We start from the raw sequence: 23,351 nt of genomic DNA on the forward strand, positions 1-23,351 counted from the left end.
CTGGAGACAAGAAAGAGGGAAACAAGGATACAGAGAGAGGGAATCGGAGAGAGAAGGAAAGACCGGGGGGGGGCTGAATGTCAAGGCATGTTACCGAGGCAAGAATAAAACGTATATTTGCATTGCTAAATGCAAATGCCAGATATTGCTGAAGGCTCATAAGCAGGATTTTCTTTTCTTTTGTGGCAACACTGAAGGAGAGAAAGCATATCAGGACAAAACAGAAGAAAACGGCCTTTACCAAAACACAACAACAGAACTTTTTGTCTGTTTAATGGGATTCTGTTTCTAAAAGCACCAACACTTTCTCTGTCAGCCTTGCCAGCCTTGCTAGTTAGTTACCATGCTGGTTCTTTTTTAAAGGACACATGTCTTGCATGTTTATGTATTTTTGAATATTAAAGATATCAAAACCTATTTTTCAGTCAGTAGGTGCATATATGTGTAATCAAATGTTTGGACACCCCAAACTTGTTTATTTTATAGATAGTTATAGTTTAACATGGCTTAATTGAACATAAGAAATATAACCTAAAATATTTTTAAGCATTTGTACATTTATGGTTTACTTATTTCAGATGTGTGCTTATTTTCACTAAGAATGTTGAAAGTAAGTCCATAAAATAGTCACATTTATATGAATTAAAGTGCAAAGAGTCTGTTTTGAATTCCTTGTGTTTTGTGATTTCCTGAAAGCCAACACGTGTGTTCATTTCAGACTACAGTAGTTTAGCAATATCCATTAATGCCGAAGCTATAAGGAGTGTTGTGGAGTGTACAGAGCAGCCATTCAGAACAGTCATTCATATCCCATCACACAAAACCTTTGATGACTTAAAAATGGCAACTTTTACAGAAAGAAATAAAAAGAGTGTAAATAGGTTTTGTTTTAAATCATTTTGGAACATTTCTATTGGTTCATTTATCATGAAATTTAAAACTGTCAGATTCAAATTATGACAAAAAGTGGGAAACGGCAGACATGGAGATGCCAGGTTTGCCAATCTGTCCTAAAAGTACCAAACAAAAAAGTTTTATTCTAAGGAATTAGAAGGTTGGAAAATGGTCGTATAAACATTTTATGGCAATAAATCCATAGAAAGTTCATAAGTGGAAAAATAAATATACAAAAATAAAAATACAAGAAAATGTATAAACTGGCTCATTGAATGTGATCTTGTCTAACCTCTCCTGTTTGTTCACAGTGCCTGGAGCCATGCAAGGAATCCTGGGAGCTTAAGGACGGATCTTGTCGGGAGCTATGCGAGGTATCAGCTATAATTTTCCTCACAAATTAGCTTAGCCTAGGGTTCATATTCTCTAAACACTGCTGATCATCTATTTCATATTCTGCCTGACTACGCTGCCCCGTTAAGTCATTTCCCATTGTCGAAATGACAGTAACCCGAAATGAACTTCCTTTAATTACATTGCAGCTCCTTTTGATGGATTTCAGTCTGACCTTTGTGAATTCTGTGGCTTTTTAGATATATTTTTTTGCATAATCTGAACTGATTTTTTGGCAAAACAGTTCTTCAGCTTTCCTGTTACATGATTCATAAAATCGAAAAGAACAATAAGCTTTTCAAATGTCTCCACATCTTTATCCAGAACCCTCAGAGTTTTGTGATTGCCTGTGGGAGTTATAGCATAATTTATTAACACCACATGTAGGACCACTTTGACCTAATGGTACATTTGAAATGTATAATAAGAAATAATTATTAGTTATTAGTTAATTATGAATTGTTAGTGGTAGAAATGTGAGTATGATATATACTTTATACTTTTTAAATATTGGAAGGATTTCCACTTAATGTAAAGGTTCTGTACCACATTTCTGGAGCAGTAAATTCAAGTCAAGAACCAGAAGTCAAGAACCAGTTGCTCCCAGTATTGCAATAAATTGAATGGTAACACCTGTATCATGATACTTCAAAACAACTACAGAATGATGATGCCACTCCAGACGTCTATTCATGTAACATCGTTCTCTACTGGCTATTCAATTTTCTTGATTTTCTTTGACATTAACGTTTTTGACAGAACTATTCCTGCAATAAACAAAACCTGACTTTCTGAGAAATTCAAGAAAGCAAGTTATTGTCTTGAACTTTTTTGAGCACAAGGCAACATTTTACATAAGCTGTCGACATTCTTGTCACTGCAAATGTAGAACAATTGCCAGCTGTGCAAGTTTTGTCCATTTCTACACTCTTAAGAATAAAGGGCTCTAAAAGGGTGTTGGCTTTGTTGTAAATTTCTTGGAAAGATTTAAATGGGTATTTATACATTTTACATTTTGTTTCTTTACTTTTTCTTAAGGAGCTATTCACTGGTTTGATGGGGAAACCAAAAGTGGTTCTAATGTGGCATTGCTTTATGTTTTCTAACAAGGTTAAGCCATTTGCTATTTACAAGAATTTTCATAAATCATACATGCTCTTTTACTGGCCTGTATTTGGCCTCTGGCTCCCAAAAACCACAAAGAAAAAGGTCTTTGGAGGGCAGCGACAACCACAGAATCAGAAACACAGACATTCAGCAGCGACGTAGTTTATAGTACTCACTAATGTAACTGCTGCTGAAGGAAAGGCCACCAGAGCTGCATGCTCACTGTTCATTTCTTAATTTTAAAAGGGAATTTCCACTGATTGTTCTCTACATGTGGGGGGGGGGTGTAGTGTGAAATTATTCCTTTTAGAGTAAATTACTGACTCAGATTTCTGTACAGTTGTGGTGGTGGTGGTGATGGAGACCAGAGATCATGATGCCTACAGCTCAAATATAGACATTTTACTTTCTGTCCAAAACAACCAGTAGACTCTTTGCAACAGGGGGGAAACCGAACAGGTCTAGCACAGGAGTTCTGACAGAGTGGAATCCACAACAGCACGTTTCTGAGAGTCAACAGCTTGTGTGATAGGCAGCTCACATGACAACACCTTGTGGCACAGCTTAACACTAGACCAAGTCTCAGTTTCAACTGTGAAGAGAAGACTTGAAGCTGCAGGTTTGGAGTGGCAGTAAGAAAAATAGGGGTACTATGGGTGTTCTAAAACTTTTGATCAGTAGTGTACTGTATATGTACATCTACAGTTTAATGGAGTAAAAAGTATCATTATTAAATTGTAGTAAATCCTATTTGTATCCTATTGAATCCTCAGCACACGTTTCCCAAGCGGCACGGCGAGTGTGTGACGAGCTGCGAGTTCCTGCGCTCGATCATGGTGGTGAAGCAGGGCGAATGTCCGTCTCCGGAGCGGGCCACTGGCTTTGCCGCCGCCTGTGTGGAGGGCTGCGAGGAGGACGGCGAGTGCTCCTCCCACAAGAAGTGCTGCCCCAACGGCTGTGGACACACCTGTCAGCCACCCAGGAACCTCTATAGAGGTGGGACCCAATGCAGAGAACATGTCAGTACAGTGAAACCTAATTCACTGCCACAACATTAAAGACCCCCTTCCCCCCCTTTGCCCTTCAGGTGCTCCACTGAAGCCCAGGAAGGAGCTGGTGTTCGAGGAGCTGCCCTCAGGCATGCTGGAGGTGCGCTGGTCCTCAAAGTTCAACGTGTCTGCCGAGCCCGTCTTGAACGTGCTCCAGAGGAGGTGGAACTACGGCATCCATCCTAGCGAGGACGGAGCTACCGAGTGGCAAGTGGTGGCACAGGTTTGTTGGAAATCACTGGAAATCATGCTTGTCTGTCTGTTTGTTTCTGAATGATGAATAATGATTAATAATTATTAAAAATACAAATAATAATTTTAATAGTCCTCCAAAGAGGGGGTGGTGGTGCAGGCCAAAAACCACTTAAAATTGCACGTTTTTGTTTATATATTTAATAATAATGTATACAATTAAGACTTCATTGTATCTTAATTTTTGTCATTTTTCACTTTTGTACATAATTAAAATCTGGCTGATTTTTTTTAAACATTTTTACAAAGGTTTGTGTTAAATGGGCCAATAGAAATTCTCCAAATATTTTTACATTGACTTCCATTGAAAATTTAGAATATTTGTTCCTTCTGTAAAGTTGGCATTTTGGAGATGCAGGATTTCAGCATGACCTCAGTGAGATTGGGGGAAAAACAGCATGCCCCCATTTAACCATGTCTTATTTAAAAAACATTTCAAATTATTGGAAGATTAGGGTAATATAACTAAACACATAAAACCGAAGATCTTTATTTAAATCATCTGTAAAAGTGTTAAAAGTTAGAACGCCACATGTATTACTACTTCAAATGCCTAAATTAGAATCAGGGGCTCCACATCAGCTGCAAATGATTAGAACATGGTTAGAGAGGACTTTGGAGCAGCATTAGTTTGGTTAAAGTTTTATTACTATGGCCAGATCCAAAGAGCTCTCTAAGCTTTCTGAAAAGGTTGTAGATGCAAATAAGTCTGTCGAGGGATTTAAAAAATATCTCAGAACAATCAGAAACCAGCTGTTCCACTGTCTACTAAATTGACTAACATGGCCACATCAGGCTGTGAAGCACGTTCAGCCCAATAGCAGACCACAAGATGCGTAAAGACATCCTAAATCCTAAAATGCACTATATGTGTATAATGTTTGTGGACACATCATTCAGCTGCCTTAATGTGCATCAATTGCCAATAGAATAGGACTATCTGGAGCAGATAAACATGAACCTCTTGGCACCATGCCTAATTCAAGGCACGGGCAAAGCTTTTGTTGCTGAATGCAATCAAATCCTCACAGCAGTGCTCCAGAATCTGGTAGAAAGCCTTCCCTGGGCAGTAGAGACATTTACTCAGACAAAAGCAGGATAAAATCTTTATGGATAAAAACCCTTGATTTTGGAAGGAACAACGAACGTGCTGGTGTCCCAATACTTTTGTCCATGTAGTGGATCATTACAGGACCTACTATAGTAGCTCTTGCCACAGAACAAAAGCACCAGGGCAAGACTCATGAGTACCAGAGATCCCCTGGACACTATAAGAATGTGATTTAATAAAAAAATAAAAATAAATCTCGAGTCTATACCAGCTACTATTAATATTCATGATGCCATATGTATTAGTATACCGTTGCACGGTACAGGCTGTGATTGCTGTGCTGAAATCTCTGCTTCTGATTGGATGTTGTAGACCTCAGAGGAGCGCGTGTGGCTGGCTGATATTCGACCCGGCCGCTGGTACCAGTTCAGAGTGGCCGCGGTTAACGTACATGGCACCAGAGGATACACCACACCCAGCAGACACTTCAGATCATCCAAAGGTGAGAGACTGAGTCACTGCATGTCCGCTCACTCTTTATACGCTGTGTTCCAAAAGGTTTGTGCTCACCTGCCCCTCCAAGGTTTGTTCTGAAATCAAGCGTCCAGGTCTTATCTAGAATCTTTGAATTCGACCCCTGTTGCCCACTCCGCTCCAAACTGAGCTTCAGCCAGTATTCATATTTTGTTGTTTCACATCAAAGCTTTTATGTATAGTGTATTATTTTAGTGATGTCATTACTGTATTAGTTAGTGTAGTATATTTAGTTAGTGTATATTTAAGCAAATAAACTGAATACTTTATCATTTAGAATCTGTTTCTCTCACACTCTCTCACTCTCTCTCTCACACACACACACACACACATTTCTAATCATGTCACCATTTCCCCTGCTCAGATCCGGCCCCTCCCCCGGCCCCCTCTGACCTGCAGGTCAAACACATGGCCTTCGGTCCAGACCGCTCCGTGTCCGTTCATGTAAGCTGGGCAGCTCCAGTTGACTTGGACATCCCAGTGCATCATTACAAAGTGTCCTGGAGCTGGACAGTCAGTGGGGGAGAGCTGAGCACCCCTCCGAAACTCAAGAGGAGGAAGACCATCAATGGGGTATTTCTTACTCACCTTCTATAGTTTTTTTTGTTGTTGTTTTGTTTAGTTAGTCTTCTTTTTTCCCTCATTTCTTACATAACTTTCATTGTTTCTTCTTTTTTTCTTTTATTCTTTTTTGCACCAATTATTTTCTGTCATTTTTATTATTTATTCTATTAGTTTTTCTTCTTGCTCTTCTGTCTTTTATTCTTTTTATTTCTTTTGTCTTTCTACATTTAATGTTTTTCTTCTTTCTGTTTTGTTCTTTTTTCTTTTCTCTCATTTATTTCAGAATTTACCCCCTTTTTCTGTCTTTCTTTTTTCTCCTACTTATTTTTAAAAATAATTAATAATTCTTCTCTTTCCTTTCGTCTTTTGTTCATGGTTTTCTTTTATCTCTCATCTAAAGCAGACTTCATTCCTTGTTTCTTTTTCTTTCTTTCTTGTTTATTTCTTTTCCATCATGTATTGCAAAATTTATTTAATTGATTTTCATATATTTCTTTTCTTCATTACTTCTTCATTTTTGTGTTTCTTTCTTTTTCTATTTCAGTCCTATTTTACCTGTTATTTCTTGACACAGATTTTTTTTCTTTTTTGTGTTTGTCTTTTCTCACCTCTAATTCTTCTCTTTTTTCATCCTTTTCTTTTTGATCTTTCTTTCTCTCTCACTCTCTCCGTTCCTCTTTGGACTGCTCTAATTCCACAAACTCCCCTCAAAGGCAGAAACTCCGCAGCTCTGCCTTTTTTCTCTTTCTCCCGGCAAGCCGCAACAAATTAAGTATCCCGGCGCAAACGGCCAAAGATAAACAACTCGCGAGAGCAGCTTTGATCGCACAAAGCCTTCAATCGGAGCTCTTTAGACAGTGAGGCAGGGTGGTATTGCATTGCATCACTGCTGCTGGCAAAAGAAAGCACTGCTCTGCGCCGTTCGACAAATGGCCAAGAACAGCATATCAGCTCTCGTTCCATCTGAGAAAAGGAAATCTCCTAATAACAACCAAATTGTTTTTCTTTGAGTGAGATCATTTTCAAGGAGTTTATTTTTTTTCACTCCCCCGTGCAATTTCAGGGGTGGCAGCTGCACTGTTTGTGTTTTATCTACATGCTACATTTTTCAAACGGCTGGAGGGGGAGTTGCGGACGTTTTCTCGTAAAACCACATTTTTTAAATAACCGCTGGATGAATTGGGACACATCAAAACCTCGCTTTAATATAAAACCTCCCTCCTGTATTTGAAGCTCCTATTACAAAAGGAAAATAATAAAAATCACTTTATTCAAGCCATACCGGAATGCCATTTGTGAAATATGGAATTACATACATACTTTACTACGATTTCATTGTGAACTGTATTTCCATATTCTATACTTCCATAATGATAGATGACCTCAATTATTTTTCTATGACTCGTCGCTTTGATTGGATGAATGTAGCGATAGAACGTCCCCAGATAAAAACGGACAGACAGGGACTGGGTTTGACAGAGTTTATACTGTTTAAAATACACCAAAGACTAAAAGCCGATTTGCCTCCACAACTTAACATGTTTATTGACATTACATTGGCTTTCAGTGCTGCACTTTTGGTCTAATATGAAATGGCCTTCACTATCTAACAGTCACTATCTTACAAAGTAGTTTACATGTAGAATTTTAAAATGTAAAAATGCTGAATTTTAGCAATAACAAATTAAGGCAGAAATTAAAACTAACATCTATCCATTGCTATAGTGCCTTCCTGTTGGCTGCTATTGTTGGGATGTGAGTCAATGTTTTTGTTTTGTTTGGTAATTAATTATATATTGCAGATGGTTATTAGGTTGTTAAATCCAGAAGTTTTCCTTTAAAGGAAATTTAAAGGACATAAGACATAAGAAAAATCACATTTATATATTTCCCACAAAATAGGTTGTTTGGCATGTTTTTTATATTGATTTCTTTAGGAAATATAGCTAAAATAAATGAGGTTAAAAATATATATTTCTATTATATCGTATGTTATATATGTCACTCAAAAAGGTTTGGCTAATTATTATCCTCTTTACCCCAAACACAGTCAACTGGCCAACACCAATTAGGTGTAGCATGCATTGTTGTCTTGTATCGTTTTCCATAATCTCTTTTTAAAAAGTATGCTTTCATATCATTCTTTTATTTTTTTCAATTTTTAGATCTAGCTCTCAGTTGTTCATCATGTTGTGTCCAACTTTCATGATAAATAGACCAATAAATTAAATTATATTAAAAAGTGATGATTTTTCCATTACCTGTTAAGTTGCCATTTTGAAGATGCAAAGTGTTTGTGTGCCAGTGACTATATGACACAAGCCTATTAACTGTCCCACGTTTGATGAACATAATATGTGACATGTTTCTGCTGTGCCTTTATTATGTGTGTATAACAGTGACTCACTGTTATACACACAGCAAAGTATTTGCACATTGGCTACTGTGCAAAGAAGCCTGATCTGTCAGTAGCAACTTTCTTACCAACTGCGTGTGTGTGTGTGTGTGTGTGTGTGTGTGTGTGTGTGTGTGTGTGTGTGTGTGTGTGTGTGTGTGTGTGTGTGTGTGTAGGACTCCAATTCGGCCGAGCTGGAGGGTTTGAGGGAGAACCGGAGCTACACGCTGGAACTGCAGGCCGTGTCCTACTGGGGGCAGCTTCCACTCAAAAGCTCCAAGGCTGTCCTGCGCTTCTCCACATTTCGGACTGAGACCCGTATGAACCTTATTCACTTGTCACACAGATTTTTAACAGTTTGCCACAACAAATGGTACCATGCATGGATGCATGATGTTGCTAAATAGCATAATATTCATCATCATTCATTGTGCATCAAGTTAACATTGATTAAAACATTATATTAGCCTTTTTAAGGGGCCTGTATGTGAGCCCATACTTTTCCACTCCCAAAACTACAGAGTCCATATTAGTTTGTAATAAGTCTTAAAGGACCCATACCATGGTAAAGCTAAATGACATTGTTTACAAACTACATCAAACTATTTTAAAAAAAAAGTCATTTAAAAGCATTGTTAAACTTTCAGAACATACCCTTTCCTCCCCTGTCCTTAAAGTCCGTATATGGCAGCTAAGCTACTAAATAGCAATTAATTGATTTTGTGATGTCACCAAAAACAAATCTAATGAAATAAAAGTTTGTCAAATACACAGCCATACACTATACTAGTAATGACGTGCTTTGATCTGGTCACGTGAAACGATAATAGAATAAAAGACATGCTGAGATAATAACATAAAATAAATAAAAATAGAAATGGGGAATATGACGATTTTATTTTATTGTGTTGAATTTTGTTATTGTGATATACAATATTAGCATATAAGCATATTTAGGATATCGCAGTGCTTAATGAACACTGACCAACTGCATGTTTTATTACTAACAGTGTAATTAGTGCTGTTGAATTTGATGAAGTGCAGCTCAGTTTGAATATAAATCACTGTGCTCAGGATGGGGCAGTACACATGTAACGCAATAAAAACATTTATTTCAGCCTGTTTATTCTACAGCAGTTTTGCCCTGCAGGTTAATTATTTTAGGTGGAAGTTATAAGGAGTATTTCAGGCGACATTGCTACTAAAATGAGGCCCAAAACAGAGCAGCCAGTCAGAACAGAGCTCTTTTACATATATCTGTCTTAAAGGCACAGTAACAAGAACCACCTGTTTAATTCTGAGACATTAAGAGAGGTTGAAAACCCAAACAACAATAAAAAAAAAAGCAAGATAAAAAAAATTATAGGTGCCTTTAAGATTAATAACTGAGAAATCTGCTTGTAATTTAATGGATTAATGCATTTTTTTCCGTTGTAAAGGACTTTGAAGGGCACTGCATAGCGCTTTTATAAAGTTTGCATTTCTTATGGCTGTTGAGAATGAAAGGAATGCTATAAATTCTTCACATTTTTCTTCTTTGTTCTTACTTCTCCTAACCTTGTTTTAAGTCTTATTTTTTCCAATTCCTTCACATATTTAGTGGCTTTGGTTTGTATCCAGTTTCATGCCAGTCATTCCATGTTTTTCATTACTGACTTGGTTTCAGAGCCAACAGTCAGCTCAGTGCTGCAGAAATCTCAGTCAGACGTTCTTGACGTGGGCACGCCGTTCTACCAAGACGGGCAGCTCCAGGTTCGAGTGTACTGGAAGAAACGAGGTAAGAAGGAAGTAATGGATCTTTCATCAGTCAGGGGTTGCTGGGGAAAATCCCTGCTGTGTTTTGAACCGTACTGAAAAAGACCCTACCTCAAAGCACGGATAAACAAAGTGCTTATCACAAAGTTAAGGATCAGCATTGTGGGTAATTAAAAGGAGAACAATGGCTGGCTGTCACTTGCCCTGAAAACTTTAGTCAAATCAGTGAGGTCCTAATCATGCGCCAACATGTTTGTGCTTAGTGGGAAGTAGTGCCGGTTGCATTGCTTAGTGAATGATCTTAGCCTTGGAACCTGGAACCGCATTCTGCTGCCCTTGAAGATGAATACACTTTATCTACTGTAGCTGAGCAGGAAAGAGCCAGAATTTGTGCCTGAACCGTCCAAGGATAAAGCCTGTGAATCATGTTAATATAACAGTCTAGAATTGGCCACAATTCAAATCCATTCGTAATCCTTCTAATGGATGGGGAAGAGATTTGAGAGGACTACTCATGCTTATCACTGCAGTGCATTATGAAGATTGGTTGGGCTTGGGTGCTGTCAGTCAACAGACAGAGGATATAATACTCTGGTATTTAAATACAGCTAAACCGAAAAAGAAAGCAAAGTTGTTTAGAAGAGCGACACCATATAAGAACTTTATTATGTATTTTAGATGTATTTAGCTGACATTCGTGCAAAACTTGCAGGGCAAAGTGAAATACGGACTGAAACCCTGAAAATGAATAAGATGAGACTCAAAATAAGAAGTTGTGTTCCTGTATAATTTTTTGTTTCTTATTGTATTTTGTCCATTACAAACCAAACATCTCAGCTGTGCTGTTTGGCATAGTAAAATGGATCAGCGTGTGGAGCTTCTGTGTGATTTTATGTTTTTAGACACTATATTGAAGAAGCTGCCTCCATGCGGCCTTTATTGTTGGATGCACTATGTTTTTAGCGCAGTTCAGATCCATAAGAGCAATGATAAAACACAACAGATATGCCATGGTTATAGTCATAAGTGTCTTAGTGGCCTCCCTCTCTAGTTTGTGAGGACTGTCTGCTCAAGGCGGATTTTTTATAGGTACTGTACGCTCTGGTCATGTCTCTGTCATCTGCTGTTTGTACATTTGGTCTTTGTAATACATTTGTTCTGATTTTAGGCCAGATGTGTGTAATTTAGCTAGGTCTCAAGGCTAAAGCCAGTGCCTGTTTTCTTTCTCAGACCCAACTGTGAGCCGTTACCGCGTGCACTGGTTCCCCGAGTTCTGTTCGCATAATGGAAGCAGAATCCAGGAGAAGCTCATCACTCAGGTGGTCTTTCAGTTCATCTTGCACCCCCCACCTCATGCATTTACAAGCACAAAGGCTGTACTCTGGCACAGATTCAACCATAAGACAGATTACTGCATAAAGCACCAATTGATCACCTGGAATGAAAAAGACCAAATGGGAAATCTCCAGACGTTCCTTGGGGAGGTCCCTTTAGGAAAGCAAAGGAGGAATGCTGACAGCGGAATTAGAAAATAGTACTTGTAGCTGTGATAACATGGAACAAGTCCGACAGTAGCTTACTTTAACATTTCTACAGCTGTTCAAACTCACAGAACTCACAGAAATATTTCAGGAAAGAAAGCAATCAAATTCACTGTATGTTTGAACATATGTTGCTGAAGTCATGTTTTAATCAAGCAGTATTTGCAGTATTAATTGAACATAGTACAGTATTAAAATACTGAAGTATTGGTAAGAAAAGTCAAACAGCTCTTATTAAAGGGATGCAAGGCAAGATTATTTAAATAGCATTTTTATATGTTAATTCAAGGTTCTTTACATAAATATATAATAAATATGCCACAACAGAAATTAGAATAAGAATGTTTAGAGCATGAAATCTTTTATGAAGATGTATCATATTATTCACATATCATTCTGGTCAGCATGACCCAATACAGGGGCTTCAAAGACTAAAAAATATCAAATTTAAACCAAAACAGGCCTAATTTTGTGGGGTTTGTAAAGGGTGATCTGTAATGGGTAAAACCTTTGAATACATAAAATATTGATTCTATTCAATATGCATATATATTCCTTTTAACTTTAGACTGAGGATTACAGCTTAATAAAGGGAAAGATAAAGATGCAGTGCTGTAAAAGCATGTTTAAATCCACTAACAGTCCGACACATCATTTTAACTTTATTATGCGTTGTGTTGTGTAGGAGAATTATGCGAGCCTGCCTGGTCTACAGTTCTCCTGCAAGTATAAAGTCATTATCCAGCCAGCTGGGTCCAAAGGCCGTGTGCAGGCAGAGAGCACCACCTTCTACACCCCATCCTGCGCTTCCCTCCAGGGGAAAAGCCCCAAACCGATCCTCTGCCCTGGAGAACCAGGTTAGTCTGATGTCTTTTGAGGACATGTAGCATCAGTTTCCTGGCTTGTTTGGGAAGTTCTGGTTCGTTTCCTCCTCGGTTTTGCACATAGAATCTCAGAGCTGAGAGATCTCTGTTCCCTGAATGAGTGATAGTAGACCACACCTGCAGATGCTCCACAGCATTAAATCACAGAGTTGCACAACACCTCAACGTCTCATTAATTTCTGCAAGTCAAGATTTATGACTGTGGTTTTGAGATACAAATGAAACTAATTATGCAATTATGTAATTAATTCTGTGGTTAAATATTTAATAATTCTGTGTCATCAGGTTTGAGTCTGTACTTCTGTCTTTTTCAGTTTATTTACTCTCTAAATTCTTTGAACTTATTTTGTTTTGTTTTTTCTTCCAGCAGTTGCTCCCCCAAAGGTCCTGGCCAGGGCAGAGAACCTTAGTGCAGCCTTCTCCGTCCACAAGGGCAATGTTACTGGCCTGTTCTCCTGGGTGGTAGCTATGCCTCAATCACCTCAGCAGGTCACAGGCTACCAGGTCACCTGGGCGGAGGTCACCGCAGAGAGCCGCAAAAACAACCTGGCCAACAGCCTCATCTCCCAGTCCCAAATCCTCCCTCCGGTAAGTCCATGACCACCACCTCTCTTCAGTTCTCCAATACTTTCTTAGCAGCATTATAGTTCTTAGCTGGGTTGGATATGCAGATGGGGGGAAAATCACAACCTTTTGAGCCTCGTCTGCAATATCTTGTGTGTCACAAGCCATTACCATCGTGTAATATAGATTGTAAGGTATGCAGCAATTCTGAGATTTTGGCATAACAGACACCAGCACTGCCTCCCAGAGAGAACAAGGCCAGTTGTGCTGTCTGGGACTTTCAGCCATGAATGGGTGTAGCAGGGAAAGGAACTTTTGAGAACTTGGTCTGGATTGGTTCTAGGTGGTTGTCCTGATGTGAGCTAGAAGGTTGGACTCCCTTTGCTGTGGACTAAGGACTACGTGCAGGGAGGCAATGAGGTGTTGGTGGGTTCATAACTAAAAAACGAATTAGTTTGCATGCAGTTGATCTTCGGAAATCGTCAAATGTATTGTATGGGCAATACATCACTTCTCACATGTGTTTTCATGTTCCGACAAAATAAATACGTTTTTAGAGATGAAACAGGCTTACTGCGGCTTCCTCATGGGTCCCTGAGTCACTGATTAGTCGTGTAGTGTGTGTAAACCACAACCGCCAAAATATTCCCCATTAGAAGACCGCAAGTTATGGACTGTGAAGAGTACAAGCACTGCCACTGACCACAGACCACTCTGAAAAACATGTAGTGCGTACATGACATAAGTTGCCGTTGTCGGACGCTTAAGCAAGGCCTACTCTTATCTGCTCCAGGGCTGCTGCGGCATAGTTGAGCCTATGCTCTGATGCCGGCTTTCTAAGCTGGGATATGCAAAGAGAAGAATTTTGAGAAAAACCAAGGCACATAACATTACATTATATCTGCTGGGATGGACCATTGACCATTGACATTACTGCCTCTTGGTACGTCATGGAAAACATGGAGTCTCGCCAAGCTAAGCACTTGTGTTTATGACTTTGTCACCATTTAAGTGCAACTTCCTTGCGGTAAATTGGGGAAATTACAAGTTTACGAGGCCCTGAGGCAGTTGAACAGTTGGTACATGAGAAACGAAGCATTCACTCCAGTTCTTTGCAAGAGATGTTTTCTTAACGGAAAGATCTTTATGAAATTTTCACAAATCATGTGCCCATGTTAAAGGAATAGTTTAGTTTAAGACCTGTTTGGTGTTTGAGTTTGTTGCTTTAGTGCACTGGAGCAGTTGCGTAAATTGTGATTTGTTTTCCCCCCGAAACATTCCTTTAAATTTAGAAACTGGAGCCTGAAGCCATGCACAATAGCCAGGTCCCAGCAGTTAGAGTCATGGAATCAAGCATAATAGCTCCCAATATTTGTCTTGGTTACAGTTTCCTTTCTGCCTTTCAGGCCAAACAAGCATGTTTTGTATTATGCATATGATTGATTTTGCAATATCAATCCAGGAAACTCATTTAAGGGTGGTTTATCACTTGTCTGGTGCAGGTGAAGAGAGTTGTAGCACTATGCGCTCACAAGCATTGTTTTCTCAAATACACAACTAGGCAACACATCAAGCAGAACCAGCGACTGGTGCAGAATGTTCCCGCTGTAATGCTGAATGTTGGCCCTGTTGAGGTTAAGGTCTGACAGTGACGGTTATTCCACTCATAGTGTCCACAGTTCTTCATTCATTATTACATTGTCTTTCCTCTGCCTGTCTTTCTCAGGAGCGGAACGTTCTTGTAGTCTCCGGCTTGCAACTGGCATCTCTCTACAGGCTGGAGGTGGGGGTGATGACTTCTGGAGGACAGGGTCCGACCACTTCCAGAACCTTCCAGACTCCAGGCCATGCTAGGCCAGTCCTACAATACAGTAAGTGTAAAGAAACCAAACTATGATACAAATACAACTAATAATATGGTACTCTATACGGACAAAAGTATTGGGACTCTGCTCATTCACTGTTTTATTCTGATACTGTCCAGGGAAGGTTTTCTACTAGATTTTGGAGCATTGCTGTCAGGATTTGATTGCATTCAGTGACAAGAGCATAAGTTGGGTCAGGTTGTTGGATGATCACCACCCTACCCTACCTCATCCCAGAAGTATAGGATTGAGCAGCATCATTCCAGAGAACACAGTTTTACTGCTCCACAGCTCAATGCTGGGGGGCCTTTATACCCCTCTAGTCCATGTTACCGGCGTTAGGCAGCATGCCGATAGGTTGTGTGCAAATCTGCCATTCTACCACATCCAAAAGGTGTTCTACTGAATTCAGAGAACGTCACTGGCTTTGTAACATGGACGTGACATTGTCTAAAACTTAAAATAGCCAGAACATTTCTGGACATTTGCCATCAATGTTTGAGAAATATTGTGAATGCATTTTTAATTACAGAGCTCCAAGTTAGGTCATTTTCTGCTTTGAGAAGCAGTACACCGGACCCTCCTAACATTGTGAAGCTTATTCTACAGGGCTAACTACCAAATGGATTAGACAGCTCAGTGTTTTGCCATTAGGTTACTGCCAGCTGTGCTTCCCCTTTGTCAGAAGGCATCAGCCGGCTCTGATGTGTACATAAATAATTGTGAATCTGGACTTCAGTAAAGGTCTCTAACAGCCAGTCCCTAGGCTCGAAAAGCCTATACAGAAAATTACCTTCAGAAACAATCCAAGCAGAATTCAGTGTCAAGTGGCCCTGACAGAGGGGCCTCAGCCCTCCAAAATGTTGGCAGAAGTCATGGCCATGGTTTTGTGAACGCCAGATACAAGGTCACACACAGCATGTGAATAACCAGTGTGCATTTTTGCCCATTAACATGTAAGATAATGTGTGCAATGCCCCATTCTTCCCTCTAGGACCTAAGGTGAAGAAGCACCAATTGAGGTCAGTCATGGAACAGCACTGAAACCCGCACTGAAGTGAAGCATACAGAACCCTAACCCAGCTCCTCAGGAACCCGACAAACCGAAAGAACCAAAGAACATTTAGCAGAGAAGCTCAGCTCAGCCTCCGGAGCAGGTCCGAACCCTCAGAAACATCTGGCTCTGGATAAGGAGAAAGAGGCGCGGTCCCAGACATTCCCAACAAAGGATATCTATCCATCAGTGAGAGAGCCAGGCAGGGAGGGCTTATACGATGGGAGAGGAAAATAAAAAGATAGCGAGAAGAGAAGTGTGAAATAATGATGGTGAAATGGAGAAGAAACCGTAACTGGAGTGAGTTTGCTTTCATTGCCTCAGTATTTCCTGTTCTTTGAATGGTAATTAACCCTCAACGGAAAGTGACTGTTAATCTCCACTCCACTATATCCTTCATTTAAAAAAGCTACAAAAATGAAAAGAAGAAAAATGTGTCCAGTGTCGCATGGTTTGCTTGGCCCCCTTAAAATGAAGTGGACTCATGAAGTGGTGTGTGTAGTGCTTCTGCATGTGTGTACCCCCCCCCCTTTTGATCTGTGGGCATGCACCTTTTACTGTGTCTCCTTACAGCTATTGTCTCCTCCACAGTAACCAACGTTACACTGCAAACTACGAGTCATATGCGGTATATTGATTATTGATTATTGACGTGTAAAGCGGATATTGTTTTCTATGTGCTTCTCATGCTGTACAATTATTTGTTGCGATGCTGTCATGTAATTCCTGTATATACTATATGTCCTTATTTATTTGTGTATACACTACAACTGTGGAATGCTGGTGGGTGAGTGAGTTTGTCTGTGTGTGTGTGTGTGTGTGTGTGTGTGTGTGTGTGTGTGTGTGTGTGTGTGTGTGTGTGTGTGTGAGAGAGAGAGAGAGAGAGAGAGAGAGAGAACTGTGTATTACCCTTCCACAATCCCTCATAAACTGAACATCCTGACAAGGAGATTTTGTGTAAAATAGATTTGTAAATTCCCATGGATTTAAGAAAAAAAGTGTAATGTACATATTTTTTATTATTAAAAAATCTCACACCCTACTTTGCTTCTTTTACTTTTTATTTAACGCAATATTAAATGGTATTAAATGGTGTGGTGGTTGATGTTCTGCAGTATTTAGAAGAATACAACATCATTCTAAACAGTAATTTCCCACTAATTTAACTCAAAACTAAATTCGCTGCATTCACTGATTAGCCATAACATTAAAACCCACTGACTACCAAAGTGAAAAACCTTAATTATCTGGTTACAATGGTACCTGTCAAAGGGTGGGATACACATATTAGACAGCAAGTGATGTCTTGAAAGCAGGAGAAACGGTCAAGCATAAGAATCTGAGGCACTTTAACAAGAACCACACTGTGATGTTCTAGACGACTGGGTCAGAACATCTCCAAAATCTCCAAATCAGACAGAGGAAGGACAACCGGTGAACCAACGACAGGGTCATGGGCACCCAAGGATAATAGTGTGATCCATGGGGGCCCCACATCACATTTTACAGGACTTCTAGGATCTGCTGCTAACGTCTATCTTGGTGCCAGAGACCGCAGGAAACCTTTAGAGGTGTCTTGAAGGGACAGGGCTGTTTTGGTGGGAATATTTGTATGTTACAAAAGAAAAGAAGTATTGATTCAAAACTCGGGCACTTCACTAGGTTAGAATTTAAGGGAGTACTTCATATTTCAACTTTTAAAGACCGTCATTTCCATGTATTTGGAAATGGACCGAAGCCTAACCTTAAAATAAACATTTTTAATGGAAGTCTATGAGCTCTTGACTTGGGTAATATTTAAAGGAATATTTCATAAATACGTAATATTTAAAGGAATATTTCATCATACGTGAACATAATCCAATAATTCCCTGTGCTTTAGGAATTAAACCTCCCAACATGCTTGTAATGGAAGTCAATGGGCTCTTGACTTGGACAAAATGTAAAGAAAAACTCCATCATGTTTCAAGTAATCTCTACCTGCCACATCTATAGCGTAGAGTCGATTTCCACAAACAGTCATTTCGCCCGTGCTTAGAAACGAACAGAGCTTTGAATTTCAGTGGAAGTCAATGGGCACTATTTAAAGGAACAGGTCATATTTAAAGGCATATTCCATCATGTTTTAACTTGATCTCTGTAATACACTACGGTGCAGCTCTGTATTGACACACAGATGTATTGCATTCTTTCTCCCAAAGGCAAGCCATTCTTCCTAGTCAAGCAAAAATCACATCATCACTAAAACACTGCGCTATCTATTCTCTACATAATGATCTCACCTGGGTTGGGGAAGAACACACAGGCGCTGAGGGAGGCCTGCTCTGTCGGAGCAGGTCTTCTTCTGTTTTTCCTGGTTTCTATTTGCGGAGCCTTTTGGTGTGTGTGTGCAAACAGGGTGATGGCAAAGCTCCTGGGACATGTGTGTGAGTGTGTGCATGTGTGTGGTTGCATGAACACATGAGGCTTCACTAGACAAGTCAGGCACATCTGTAGAGTGATGTTCATTAAAATCGATGTGTTTCTGCACATACATGTCCCCATTATTGATTTTCTTAATAAATAATATAGGTGATAATTATATTAATACATCATAACATACATTGATTGAATACATTGATCATTTGGACAATTGTGTGTGTGTGTATATGTGAATAGAAATAACCATGAGGCAAATACTTTCCGGTATATATATATATATATATATATATATATATATATATATATATATATATATTTATTTATTTATTTATTAGTATAGCAACACTATGTGGCAAAAATGATGGGTGTGTTCATCACACTGTATTTTTTTTTACCACAAGAGGAACCAGTTCACTGTTAAAAATATAAAATAAAAATAAACAAGTAAAATCTTGCCATATTAGTTATTGTATCTGATATTTCCTGTTGTGATTATTCAACTTATTCGATTTGACTTATTTTATCTCTTCAAAGAAGATAAATCAAGCATTATTTCTAAGCAAAAATGATCTACTAAAATAATCTGTTAGTAGAATAAGACAACTGTCAGATCAGGTATAATCTAATTTCTGATCACTTATAATTGTGATCAGTATATTATAATGAATAATATTATATATATTTTTAAAAATCACTATTAAAAAAAACCCATTTGGGTAATTTGCATAAGTGAGCACTGGATTACTATATAAGAGAATGGACACTAGGTTACACTGACCCAGCATTGCTAAAAGTACCATAATATATGGTTTCTTTAACAGAGACCCAATGTTGAGTTACTGTCTGTTTCGTTTATTTGTCAGCTTTTACACTACTGTTACGTGCAATTACATAATGTCTTTGTTGCAGTCTGCCACCGGTTCCTTTCCATAGGTGGATACAGTTCTACTTAGGAGACCAATTAGGTCTTATGCTTCTTACCATTGGTGGATTTGATTCTATTCAGCCGACCAAACAGGTGGAATGACATTAGTGAATGGGGAGGAGCTTCATTCTTAAGAACCTGCAGAAACTAATGGCAGGGTTAGCTGCCATGGTCCCTTTTAGGAGCTCTGAGATGTGGTTTAGGATTTATGCTAAGCTGCTACCCTTTTTCAGGTTTGCACACTTTCCATGTGGTCTGCTGTAGAGGTTTCTGTAAAGGTGTGCTGTAGAAAAATGCTTTGAAACAGTTCATAACTAAAAGGTTGGCTTAAGTCATTGTAAACCATGTTTGTAATCTTGTGAGGTCCAAGTTATCAGTCCAATTATTGGTAACTTTATAGAATCTAGGGGAAAATGTGCAGGTTAGGTTGGGCATGCCTGTACATAGATATATAGCATGCTCAGTCTTAAAAATAAGACCTCTACCCCAACCAGAGCATTTAAGTTGGGTAGATGAAGTGGTTGTGTTTCATTAGTGCTGCCTATAGCAGTTTTCTCTAGGGAAGCTGTTTAACTGACTACCTTGTATAATGCTGTGCAATATATGTAATGGTTTTCCAGCAGAAGGTCTCTTGTGATCATTTGCTATCTTTCTCCACACCAACTTCATGTTTGACCCCCGTCCTTCATCAAACACTGTCTAAATAAAATCAGGATTCTTTAAACAGTAGTACTCAAACGTAAACTTCAAATCTGAAAATATTCTCTGTTTAATAGAAGATAACTGCTGGACTATAAAACACATGATAAATCAATGCTAGTATAAGCAATTAGCCCTTCACTCTAATAATGAGTAGGCCACCCTTATGCTAGCAGCATTTGTGGCATGGTCTCCAAGACCTCTGCTGAGTGTCCTGTGATATTTGGCACCAAGCTATAAGCAGCAGATCCTTTCCTGTAGAAGTCCTGGAAGTTGTGAAGTGGGACCCTTCAGTGTATTCTGAGAATTTCCCCACTGTGGGACTAATAAAGGACTCTCTTATCTTATTACATCAATGAGCCTTGGGTGCCTATGACCCAGTCACTGGTTGTTCTTGAACCACTTTTGGGACCAGTGCATGCCAGGAACACCCAACAAGCCATGCCTGATGTTTGAGACCCTCAAACAACTGAAATTCAACACCTGAAAGCTCAGACATTTAAGGCATTTAGCAGACACTCCTATCCAGAGGGTCTTACAAAAATGTCCCTTTACTCAAACAGTCCTTAGCAAGTTTGAATAGGCTAGGATCCACAAGATACCTCAAGCTAGAAACTGCTAAATAGAAGAATCAGTGTGGAGAACCAGATACCCCGATACTACACATTGTCTAGGTACTGTTGGAAGAGGTGGGTCTTTCTACCCAATATATCCAACCCTTTACAGATGCTACTGTAGAAGTGTTTCACCACATGGGTCAGTGGTGCTAATGGTGGTTGATCAGAGTTGGTGATCAAAAGGCAAGGCTCATATTTTGAATGGTGTAGAACATGAAGTTAAGCAAGGTCAAGCCAGCTTAATTGCTTCATCAGCGTAAGGGTTTTGCTTTATGTAAATTAAGACACTCCTCATTGGTTAAGATATAGATTAAGATAATTTGGCTAATATTAAAGCAGCACAACTGAGACACTAAATCACCGTAGTCCAGGATAAAACTTTTTGCAAGGTTGGGAAAATTGTGAAATTACTGTATTGGTCACTCTACTTAGTAGATTGGTTCAGCCAACATGAAATCTCACCATCTACTGAGAAGTGGCAGCTGATCTAAAAAGCCACAGGAATTTAAATGCTACATAACATTAGCAAAAGCACACAGTAACCAATACAGAATTTCATTGCCATAGAAGACAAGACAGCAGACAATAGCATATTCAGAACAAAATAATTTATTTGCATTTATAAGAAAAAAGAAATTAAAACAACTGGTAAAAATGAATGTATTTAAAACAAAATAAAAACTAAACGACATGATACCAATAAAACAGCTTACCAACACCATCACTGGAAAAACTACATTGTCAAAACTACTCCTTATATAGTCCTCCCTGCTGGTTTAAATGAATGGGAATAAACCATTCAAGACATGGAGTGGGGGGGGCGGGGTGGGGGGTTGGACAAACATCAAAACCATACATACATCAACATTTTATTTGTATCTTCCGTATACAGTCATTAACTACAAAATATCATTGTCAGAAAACCTACAGACAGACAGAAAAGCAGAAAATGAACTGAAACATCAAGAAAAAGAATGAAAGAAAGACTATTATATTATTCTTTTCCCCCCTCTAACCTGGACAAACCCATAATGTCCACACTGGGCATGCTCCAACTTATCCAGGGACTATAAAAGCCAGCTAATATCATTACCATGTCTTTGGCCTGCTGTGGCTTGAAATGAGGGTAAATGAGTAAGTATGAATGCCAAAATGCCAAAATGGTAGCTATGCAGTAAATGGTTGTTTGACTAGCAGGCCTTAAAAAAATCAAGCTGGTGAAGAACTGAGATAGAGGTTGACTACCGCTTTGTGTTAAGCCTTGTAGCCACAGGTGGCAGAAGGGCAAGTCTCCTAATTAAAAGTACAAATACTTTAGACACAAAATACTCATGTGTAGCTTATTTTACCTGAGCAAGAAAGCAATCTCCAAGTCCTCCAGGGTTTCTTTTTAAAGTTTTTTTTGGTGTTCAGATGTGAACTTGTAAGATTAACACGACCATAGGCTACTTTTTCACTTATCCAACATTAGTACTGTGGTGTTAGCATGGCCCAGCTTGCTTAGTTGAAGGTAGTGTTACCTTTGCAAGGTGTAGTTCAAGGTTTCTGTATTAAAAGCTGATGTTTAACAGCTGTGCTTGTTGAAGTTGTCACATGCTCTTAAAACCCCACTGAGTTTCTAACAGGCTTGTTTAATTGGATTCCAACACTGTTTGGGTGACTGCATCTATAAAATGGTCTCCTTGGTGTGGTTTGAGAAGTGACTTATGCATGCAGAATGCTAACAGATTAGTGATATGTACTCTGTACATTAGCTAGCTTGTATGTAATTGGTCTAGAAGTTGTTGTGCATAATAGACTCCATGCACTTCCTGGTCTTGCTTTTGCAGCACTGCAAATGGAAAAGAATCCCTAACTGGTTTAATGGGTCTATACCAGAGTGAAACAGTATTGTGGCCTTAACTACTTGCAGTGCAATGCAGAAAATCATGTAATGCATGTGGTTTTGTTTGGTTTCTTTTGCTGGAATCTCTTGATAAAGATTGAAATGATGATCTGTTGAATAAATACTGTGGTCTTGTGACTTTTTTTTTTTTAACTCTGTACATTTGCAAGTTTTGTTTCTTTCATTTTAAGGCATTTAGCATATGTTCCTATCCAGAGTAACTTGCACAAGTACTTCATTGTCTACTCAGGTAGTATCCTTAGCTAGTTTGTTTAGGCTAGAATCCAAAAGGTACCTCTGGCAAATGCTGGTCATACCTAGGTACACAATATTCAACATGCACTAAATTTTGCCCAAATGTCAAACAAGTTGGCAGTACAATTATAGGTCTTAATGGAAGATAAGTGCTGACTTAAGTATTCTTGAGTGAATGAAATCTGGAGTCCAACAACAGTTGGCCCAACAAGTTGTAGTCAAACATATTTCAGATGACCTCGTTTTATACCAGTTTGCCTAAAGTATAACTGCTCAAGATTTATCCTCAAAATCCACCAGCTGAGTAAGTTGAAACTTAACTGTTCTCCAAAAGGTCTGAAATTAAAAATGTAGTCTTATAAGGGTTTTTTTTTGTACAATTGGTGAAAAAGCATGCCATTACCTCTCTGCAAATTGATCAATGCAAAAGCAGGGGATGACTGAGTACAACAGTTCAACAGTTCCAGCGTTGCTGGAAAGGTCCTGCAGAACCCCTGCTTAACTGCAACAGACCTTCAGGAGGATTGGTCACCACTGGAGTGGTGGTGCACTGCTCTACTGTGCAGCAACACCTGAATAAAGCTCAAAAAAACATGGATGACCTGATCAGGTCCTTTTGGTTCTACAGAAATGAGCCAACATTGCCT

General features: G+C 39.1%; 1 protein-coding gene across 2 annotated transcripts in view; it reads left to right on the forward strand.

The window, feature by feature from the left end:
* The window catches only part of anos1a (anosmin 1a), a 36,106-nt gene extending 19,162 nt beyond the window's left edge, over positions 1-16,944 (forward strand). The window contains exons 3-14 of one of the 2 annotated variants that reach the window (XM_072656872.1): positions 1,206-1,268; positions 3,168-3,390; positions 3,482-3,666; positions 5,119-5,248; positions 5,645-5,853; positions 8,416-8,557; positions 9,906-10,016; positions 11,225-11,313; positions 12,221-12,392; positions 12,787-13,007; positions 14,710-14,854; positions 15,843-16,944. In XM_072656872.1, the coding sequence (XP_072512973.1) occupies positions 1,206-1,268; positions 3,168-3,390; positions 3,482-3,666; positions 5,119-5,248; positions 5,645-5,853; positions 8,416-8,557; positions 9,906-10,016; positions 11,225-11,313; positions 12,221-12,392; positions 12,787-13,007; positions 14,710-14,854; positions 15,843-15,892 (1,740 nt within the window). In that variant the 3' untranslated portion in view covers positions 15,893-16,944. The remainder of the gene's footprint in view (positions 1-1,205; positions 1,269-3,167; positions 3,391-3,481; positions 3,667-5,118; positions 5,249-5,644; positions 5,854-8,415; positions 8,558-9,905; positions 10,017-11,224; positions 11,314-12,220; positions 12,393-12,786; positions 13,008-14,709; positions 14,855-15,842) is intronic. The other variant, XM_072656873.1, reaches the window with a different exon arrangement.
* Positions 16,945-23,351: the final 6,407 nt, after the last annotated feature.

This window comes from Salminus brasiliensis, chromosome 15 (assembly GCF_030463535.1).
Source record: "Salminus brasiliensis chromosome 15, fSalBra1.hap2, whole genome shotgun sequence".
NCBI lineage: Eukaryota > Metazoa > Chordata > Actinopteri > Characiformes > Bryconidae > Salminus > Salminus brasiliensis.